This window comes from Polypterus senegalus, chromosome 12, assembly GCF_016835505.1.
Source record: "Polypterus senegalus isolate Bchr_013 chromosome 12, ASM1683550v1, whole genome shotgun sequence".
Lineage (NCBI taxonomy): Eukaryota > Metazoa > Chordata > Cladistia > Polypteriformes > Polypteridae > Polypterus > Polypterus senegalus.
The window spans coordinates 108,026,255-108,035,435 of NC_053165.1; the positions used below are offsets into that span (position 1 = coordinate 108,026,255).

Sequence of the window (9,181 nt, forward strand, 5' to 3'; positions counted from 1 at the left end):
AACTGACACACGGAATCCGGAACTATTCGAATCGGCTTATGTTCACGCCCGCGAGTACTGGCGGCGGACCTGGGAAGCATCCGGTTTGTGTATCCGCCTCAGAGAACCAGCGATCTTTTGGAATTGTTGCATTGTACCGGGGCTGCGTTATCGTCCGCTCGGGAACAACTCGGCAGTAGGGTCCAGGCAGACAGAGAGTGAACCCGTGGCCGTCATTACGCAGCCCGGGAACTGGCACCAGAGTGAATGGCCTGCCGGGAATGGAGGCGATGGCCGGCTACGTGTACAAGGCGGCGAGCGAAGGCCGCGTCCTGACGCTAGCTGCATTGCTGCTTAACTACGGAGAGACAGAGACCCGATACCTTCTCAGCTTTGTCAGCCAACACGGGGGCCAGCGCTCCACGCCGCTCATCATCGCGGCACGCAACGGACATGCGAAAGTCGTGCGTCTCTTACTGGAGCACTACCGGGTGGACACGGAGCAAACGGGAACGGTGCGCTTCGACGGGTAAGCGGGGTCATGTCACGGTTATTTGTGTCGTTGTGTTCTCGTCCCAAGTCATGTCACAGTTATCCCTTTGAGAGGTCTTAACGAGGCAACGATTGCATTTTTACATCTCGTCAAGTTCAGTATTTTGCTTCACGAAATAAAGAGAAGCGTTCAGAGTGAAACTGTTTCCACTGTACAAGCGAGAGTGTATGGCGACGTTGTAAGGACGAAAAGAGTCAATCGAATCGCCTAACATCATAAATCGGGGTGTACAGGTATTATCACTGTCAGTGGAGTCGCTATAAAGCGTAAAGATTTCTACGTGTGAACGTTCATGTCGTAGGAGTAGGATTGGTACACTGGATCAGTCAATTACCTGTAAAGAACAACAACAACATTTATTTCCGTAGCACATTCTCATACACCGAATTTGGCTCAGAATGCTTTGCAAGACGTCAAAGAAATAAGTTACAAGAAAAGAAAAACAAATTAAATTAGGCAAGAATAATAACGAATAAATAATAAAATGTAAATCGGCTCAGGCTTATGTAACATACATATATAATTAGTAGAAAAGTAGAGTCTAAAATTATAATATTGTGTTCCATGACTCTAAAGATGAGTCTGATGATAAAGTCAGATGGCCAAGAGGACAGTAGAACGGCAGGGAAAGGCATTTGATCAGAATGGCATTTTGTAATATACATTGCCAGTGGTATTGGGAGAGGATGACTTTGTGTGAACTATGACACATAGCCTGTGATTATCCCAACATGCTGTTTGATTTGATATATGTGTATGAGTTGTGCAAAACACCAAGGGAATTCAATACTCAGGTTCTTTGATCCAACATCCATGTTCAATGCGTGTGAAATTCCAGGGGGATGGGGAGTGCTGAGGGATTCACCACTCCAACTACTACTCCGTTTTTCTGGCTGCAATAATATTCATGGAATCTATGGTTTGAGCAAAACATTTTCACTTTTGCCCGCGGCAAGCAAAAAAGCTACAACTGGCACAGACTATCTGGCTTCTTAACCTACAATATCGTCTTAGGCCGGGTTTAAACTTCACGAGACGAGACGCATGCTCCAGCGGACGCTCCTGCTACGCAAGCGTTTTACTGATTATACTTACGTGTGTACTTTACGTAAATCTGGAGGAATCCACCATGTGGCAGTGCGAGATATTTTCACGGTGAGAATAGGTTCGGCTTCCCTGTGTTGCGAATTGCCTGGAACACCCATTAAATTCCGATGACACCTCACCGCAATATCTCTAAAAAATGGATGTTTAATGGTTAAATCCATCAATGCAGGGATGTGCCCATTCCAGCAAGCATTGGACACGAGGCAGAAACAATCCCTGGACGGGGCCTCAGCTTATCAAAAGGTGAATACAAGCACTCATATACACTAGCGTGATTTTAGTGTCACCAAATCCCCAAATATGCATATCTTTGGAAGGAAACCGGAACACCGTGTGGAAACCCTGCAGGAAAACTTGCAGATTCCAAGCAGGGAATACTAGCGATGTGACTCCCTGCGAGACAGCTGTGCTACCGCTCTACCACCGTGTCCCCCCCATGTGTGTAATTATTAACAGTATTCATTATTTAAACGAAAATAACGATTTATCTGTAAAATGTAACATACATATTTAAATGCATTTCATCATGAAAGTGATATCAAGTATACATCTAAAGATTCTAAATTTGCAGAGAGTTGGAATATCATACATTTAATGTGTTCTGTGCGGTGATCTATTGCTGCTTGCCGATGCTGTCAGGTCAGGAGGAAGCTCAAGAAGCTCATAGCGATTAAAAACTGGGATGACGTTTAAGACAGTATGCATTAATGATAAAGTAAACTACGAGGTTAAAGTAGACATTTCGAGATTAAAGCCGTTTTCACCATATACTTAATTTTTTTCTCTGTGGCTCAAATACAGCGCTGTGCATTATGTTGCTATTGTGAAGTTGCAAAAAAAAAAAAGATGGTATGTGAGACTTTTAAAATGTATCGTGTCATTACGATCGGGAATATACAATGCTTGAATATAAAAGCAACCATGAATGCATCTGTATGTCGGCATTTTGCTTCAACACATCGAACCATTCATCAAACATCGAAGCACGTACATTGATCCCATAGGATCCACATAGAGGCTTTCTGTCGCATGTAGATAGTAAACAGAGACTCTGATGTCACATTCCAACTTTTATCACACTGCGCCCCCGACTTTTTGCTGGTACTGCAACTCGTGCACGTGTTGTGTTAATTTCTGAGGACCTGCTCAGAGGACGTGTCAGATGAACGCTGGGAACACGTGGCAGCCATGATGCATAGGGGTTTTGAGCGTGAAGTATAAATGAGCCCTTAGCCACCTTGGCATTAACCCTGAGTGTGAGTCGGGCTTGGAATTCTATGTAATTACTGTTTAGTCTGAGTTTAACTTGGGGTGACATGTAATGATCAGCTTTGTTGTGTTATGCCCAAATAACTCTCGGGACAGTGTTCTGTTCCAGTCTATTGGATAAAATAACATAAGTTAACCCATCAATGTTCACAAGTTGTCAAGTGGGGCAGTGCCTTCAACCAAATCACAATGCTGTGTAAACAAAAAGTTGTAAAGCCAGAACCTAATAATCGGCCGAATGTATTTTTTTCTAGCTTTTCTTTAGTCGTTTATCTTGGTTGTTGATACATTTTCCACATTGGCTTTTGAGCACACTTTTTGTGCTATAGTGTCTTTTACTTGTTGATGGTTTAAGTTTTTTTTTCTGTATTACAGTGTCCTTTTGAAATCACTAGATGGTAGGTGGGTTGGCACATGCTCATGTTGACTGCATATGGTAATGTCATTCAAGAAAGTCCTTGCAGTCTCTCTCTAATAAGGCCACCTAACTAGCTGATTTTTGGGATAAATGATCTGCTATCATCTTATTAATTTTACCTTTCACTCTGTCAACTATGAAACCTTGGTACCACATCTGGTACTTTAAGAAAATTGTACTACTTTTACTTTCCTGTGAGGTAAGTTTTTTCAATATGAAAAAAGTATGCTATGTAGTATTAAGCACTTTGTATACATATATTTTCTTGTTAACATTGTGGTTTTCTGACATGTAGATACCTCTTATGAAAATTATTTTTCATTTATACTGTCTTTTCTAGTTTATTAGATTTTGACTCAATATTTGCCATTGAAATGTGTCACATAACTGTGTTGGTGGTACTTGTAATGCTACAGATATGAGGTTATAAATTTCCAATTAATTTTTCTATACCTAATCCATCTGTGGACACTCTACCTATTGATTCTCTTTAGTGTAAATAGCCTTTTATTCTAGTAGGTTCTAATGTTAGAATTCTTTTTTGGTTTTTGAATTTGTTTTGCCTTCAACTCCTCTAACATTTTGCCCTTTGAATGTGGTTGTCTGTTTAGTTTTTTTTTTTTTTTTAATCTCCTGGTTTTAACTCTGGTATTTCTAGCAATGAGTTTAATCAAGCATCTCCTGGTCTTATTCATTCTCGCAATACTCCTTATGTCTCTTAATACACCTGAGGAAGGAAGTACAAGGTACAATTGGATATCGCACAAGCTTTTCTGCGTGCACTTAGCCCACTTATCACTTAAATATTGTGAAGCAATATTTAGCATGCACTACAAAAATCAAGGCATCCTAATGGTCCAACCTCTAATACTTGAAGCTGAAATAGAAAAGAAGTGATAGGGCTACACAATTCTTACAAGTATCATTTTATACAGTATATCCTATTAGCATGGAGCAGTAACAGAGCAGTAAGACACTGCTGTGGCCTTCCTATTCAGCTTTCAACATCAGCAACTACTTCTTGTGTTCAGGTTATCCTCCAATATTCCAAAGATTTGTTGGTAAAGTTTGGTGATTATAAATGAAGCTCCCACCACTGTACATTACTTTTCCATTGATTTTCAGTCATTTCCTTCATTTATATAAGCTCAGCAGGTCAGGGGCCATTTCATAACATGCCAGTAACCCTCAACCATGTAGTTTGTTTTAGTCTATCTGGTCTGCAACTTATCCCAACAAAAAATAAGGGAAAGCTTCTGTGTGTGAGAGAGTTGGGAACCACTGAATTTTGAGCTATAAACAGTGCTTACAATGCAGGCAGAAGTAGAGGAGTAAAAGGGTGTTTTAGGCTGCAGAAGCTAAAGTCTGTATGGTTTGTCTGTCGGAAGTCTCGTGTTTGTCACAGCATGACTGAAGGGGGAAAAGCAAAAAGACAACTCGAGACTGTGGCTGAACTCTCCATACATTGAAAATGTCATACCACAACTAGTGCTTTAAGGCAGCGCATCAATTGATTTTTATGTGGTATACTTGCTATATTTTAGAACTTTGAAACTGTGCTCAGAGATCATTTGTATTCTTCTAATTTACTGTACGTCACTAGTTGTGTAATCTGACATCCTTAAGACAACAAGGCCCAGCAAGCTGTGGTCTCTAAGTTTGCCACTATTCGTTTAATGTTGCATAATATGCCACCGGCCTTGTCTCAGTGAGTGTGTGCTTGTGTGGGCCTTGTATCTAGTGCTTCATGGATAAACTCCAGCCTCCTGTAACCATGAGTTCAGAATGTTATATTCTGTTAACTTTCGCAGCTAGATTGCACAAATTTATGTGGTATGAGTTAAGAACTAGTGTGTTTTGCTTGCATAAAGCAAATGTGATAAATTTATTTGAATAACCCAACTCTGTTCACATCTCAAACCCTTCTCAAATAGAAGCTAAGCATCTTCCTTACAGTACAGATAATGCGATTCTACAGAAGTTTACTTTGCTACTCCAAAAATATGTTTGTGATATTTCACAAAGATATTGCCAGGTGCTGTCAGTGAGGAAAAGGTAAAGCAAACCTGTAGCAAGACCCTAAATTTTACCCCTTAACACATGCAGGATAAAATGCATTCCAAAGTCGTGAGTTGTCAGGTGATTGCAAGCGAAATGTGTGTTTAAAGTGCTGCTCACTGATCACTGCAGGGAATAGAACTTGCCAAATAATGCAGAAGTTATTGTGAAATAAAATAATACCATTTCTTTTGAGAGGCAGGAATAAGCTTGTATAAGAATCATGTCCCACCAAAATAGAAAGCAGCATTCTGGTGAAAACTGTAACCAAAGGAGCTCCATTGTATTTTTTATCATGCTGTCATTTTGAAGTATTTTGGTTTCCTGGCCTATAAACAACTTTTACTTTTAAGAGGCAAACTTCATCCTGTTAAAATTACATCAGCTTAGTTTTATGTTATTGAAAACGCATGCTATATACATAACTTCTTAAATTTGTTTTTTAAAAATATTAATAATGCAGTAGAGTTATATACTGGCTTCATGGGGTGATTTGCTCATTTAGAGGCTTTTGTGCTGAGCCGACTTGCTGCCTTGTCTGCTTGGGCAAAATCTTTTGAGAGATGGAGGGGATGCTGCTGGTGACACCAGGTCCTTCCAGTGTCAGCTGCTACACACTGTAGCTTATTTATGTATTTTTTTTATTGAACATGGTTGATTTTGCCCAGTGTAACTTTAGTATGTTTTCCTTTTCAGATATGTAATTGATGGAGCCACTGCTCTCTGGTGTGCAGCTGGGGCTGGACATTTTGAAGTTGTTCGCTTGCTGGTTAGCCATCACGCCAATGTGAACCACACCACAGTGACCAACTCTACACCCCTTAGAGCTGCTTGTTTTGATGGAAGGCTTGATATTGTCAAGTACTTGGTGGAGAATCACGCTAACATTGGCATCGCCAATAAGTATGACAACACATGCCTTATGATTGCAGCCTACAAAGGCCATACTGATGTGGTGAAATACCTGCTGGAGCAGAATGCAGACCCCAATGCAAAAGCCCACTGTGGTGCCACTGCTCTACATTTTGCAGCAGAGGCTGGCCACTTGGAAATAGTGAAAGAACTTGTAAAATGGAAGGCTGCCATGGTGGTCAATGGCCATGGAATGACTCCACTGAAGGTGGCAGCAGAGAGTTGTAAAGCCGATGTGGTGGAACTCCTCCTTTCCCATGTTGACTGCGATCGCAGGAGCAGAGTTGAAGCCTTAGAACTGCTGGGTGCCTCTTTTGCCAACGACAGAGAAAATTATGACATCTTAAAGACATATCATTACTTGTACTTGGCAATGTTGGAGAGATACAGGGACAGTACTAACATCATAGATAAGGATGTCCTGCCTCCCATTGAAGCCTACGGTGGCCGTACAGAGTGCCGGACACCCAGGGAACTGGAGGCTATTCGACACGACAGGGACGCCCTTCACATGGAGGGGCTTATTGTTCGGGAGCGCATTTTGGGGTCAGACAATATTGATGTTTCTCATCCTATTATTTATCGGGGGGCAGTTTATGCAGATAACATGGAGTTTGAGCAATGCATCAAACTGTGGCTGCATGCTTTGCAGTTACGGCAGAAAGGAAACAGAAATACGCACAAGGATCTGCTTCGTTTTGCTCAGGTTTTTTCACAGATGATTCACCTGAAGGAGCCAGTCAAGGCCAGGGATATTGAGAATGTGCTGCAGTGTAGCGTTTTGGAGATCGAAAGGGGCATGGCACGCATCAAAAGTGCTCCAGATGCTGAACTGCATTCAGCCATGGAAAATTATGAAGCCAATGTCTTTACCTTTCTCTATCTTGTTTGCATCTCCACCAAAACACAGTGCACTGACGAGGAACGAAGTCGGATTAACAAGCAGATCTACAAGTTGATCCAATTGGATCCACGCTCCCGAGAGGGATCCACACTGCTTCACCTCGCCATTAACGCCAACACCCCAGTAGATGATTTTCACACAAATGATGTATGCAGCTTCCCTAATGCCATGGTCACAAAACTGCTCATTGACTGCGGTGCTCAGGTCAATGCTGTGGACAATGAGGGCAACAGTCCTCTCCACGTCATTGTGCAATACAACCGGCCCATCAGCGACTTCCTCACCCTGCACGCCATTATCATTAGTCTGGTAGAGGCTGGTGCCCATACAGACATGACCAATAAGCAAAGGAAGACGCCTCTGGACAAAAGCACTACCGGAGTGGCCGAGATCCTCCTGAAGACACACATGAAGATGAGTCTCAAGTGCCTGGCGGCCCGAGCAGTGCGCTTGTACAGAATCAACTACCAGAACCAGATCCCCCAAACGCTGGAAGAATTCGTAGAATTTCATTAGTTGACTTCACATGGCTAAAAACTCGAGCAGCAGAGGAACTTTTAACTTTGGATGAAAGTGTTTTACTTTCCAAAAATTTGCACACCAGGTGGAGATAAACCAAAAAAGACATTTTTACTTTCACAAAATAAGTCATATGTGATGTCTGCAGCCTCTCCTCCGAGGTTTTGGGCAAGTCTGTGAGTGCTTGTTTGTTTGAATGTAACGATTTATTTTGCTTGTATCTACTGAGGTGCGCCCCTTTTCCAGGAGACCCCAGCATTCAGCTGCAGTTTGTTTTTAGTTAATAATGGTGACCTGTCCATGCATCAGGAGGTGCCAGCCCTTTATCTGAGCTACATCCAGCAGGCTTTGGAGGTCTTGCACACTGGAGCCTCACTGCGATTAAAGCTGCTGAGTTTGGCAATGGCTGTACTGTAAATACTAACCACAGATGGTTCAATAAACAGATTCTTCCAGGTCTAGGGCCACTGCCAGACCTGACGCCCACTCTCCAGCCTACTTGATGTCATTGCTGGCACTGTGGACATTTGGAAAGTTCTGCTTTGCAGCAGTTGGATGGCAGTGGTGATAGGGTAGGTGGGGGTGGCGGGTGGTTAGAAAAGGAGTTGGTTAGGTTTGGGAATAAACTGGGTGGCAGACATTGTTCATACTGTTAGATGTGCCATTGGTAAGGTGCTGCTGCTCCTATACACCCTTTGCTGTCTGTTGCTGGAGATGCTACAGCACATTTTCCTCATAAAAAATAAATTTTGGTAAAGGTTTACTTAAAGTGAGGGTTTCCATTCCGCTGCCTTGACTGGGTGCTGAAGTTATCATGTAACCTATTGTGTCTCATTTATGTTTACAAATTTTAATCCACTTTTTCAAACGCTTTTAGCAGTTCTTACCCAGGATACTTTTTTAGACATTACTAATTCTAAATAATTTGGGGCTTGAGGCTCAGATGTACAGAAGAGCTATTTTTATAAGTTTTGTAAAAGTTTATTTTTATGTTATGAAGAAAGAGAGGTGGATAAGCTGGCTGCTAAATTGGGCTGCATGTTGGGGCTGGAGAACACAGGTGGCCAGTGTGACAAGAGTGAGCTGGGTGACGCAGATGGTGAGGCAGCTGGTGAGCTCATGTCTTTTATGGCGCCTGGGGAGACCGAGGGAGCAGTTTTCTGGTGTAATGTCACTTTATATTAAATAGGGATGTAAATGATTTGTCAGTTTAATTGATTGTCGGCCATGAGCGTCTGTCACCATAAAATCAAGAAACAGAAAATCATATTTTTGTGTCCTTTTTTTAACATTATGATTAGTGGACCATCAAATGTTATTACACTGACTTGTGTGGGTTTGATAGATGATCTAATAAGTTAAGGTGCAGTGTGGGACTGATCCTAAATTCACTATGGCTACCACTGGAAAACCCTGGAATGAGAATTAATGATTGAGAGTTAAATCTGTCTGATGCCTCCTC

At 42.0% G+C, this 9,181-nt stretch overlaps 1 protein-coding gene across 1 annotated transcript; it reads left to right on the forward strand.

Annotated features, from left to right (window-relative positions):
- The first annotated feature begins 41 nt into the window (after positions 1 to 41).
- fem1b (fem-1 homolog b) lies at positions 42 to 8,972 on the forward strand. Its single transcript, XM_039773196.1, has 2 exons — positions 42 to 508; positions 6,081 to 8,972. Exons 1-2 carry the CDS (start codon positions 261 to 263, stop codon positions 7,714 to 7,716), a joined length of 1,884 nt encoding a protein of 627 aa, XP_039629130.1. The 5' UTR covers positions 42 to 260; the 3' UTR covers positions 7,717 to 8,972.
- The last annotated feature ends 209 nt before the right edge of the window (positions 8,973 to 9,181 follow it).

Bases quoted from the DNA above. Each gene is read 5' to 3' on its own strand.
- fem1b (XM_039773196.1), top strand. From the start codon at position 261: ATGGAGGCGATGGCCGGCTACGTGTACAAGGCGGCGAGCGAAGGCCGC. The intron at 509-6,080 runs GTAAGCGGGGTC...TTTCCTTTTCAG, and splicing joins GGAACGGTGCGCTTCGACGG to ATATGTAATTGATGGAGCCA.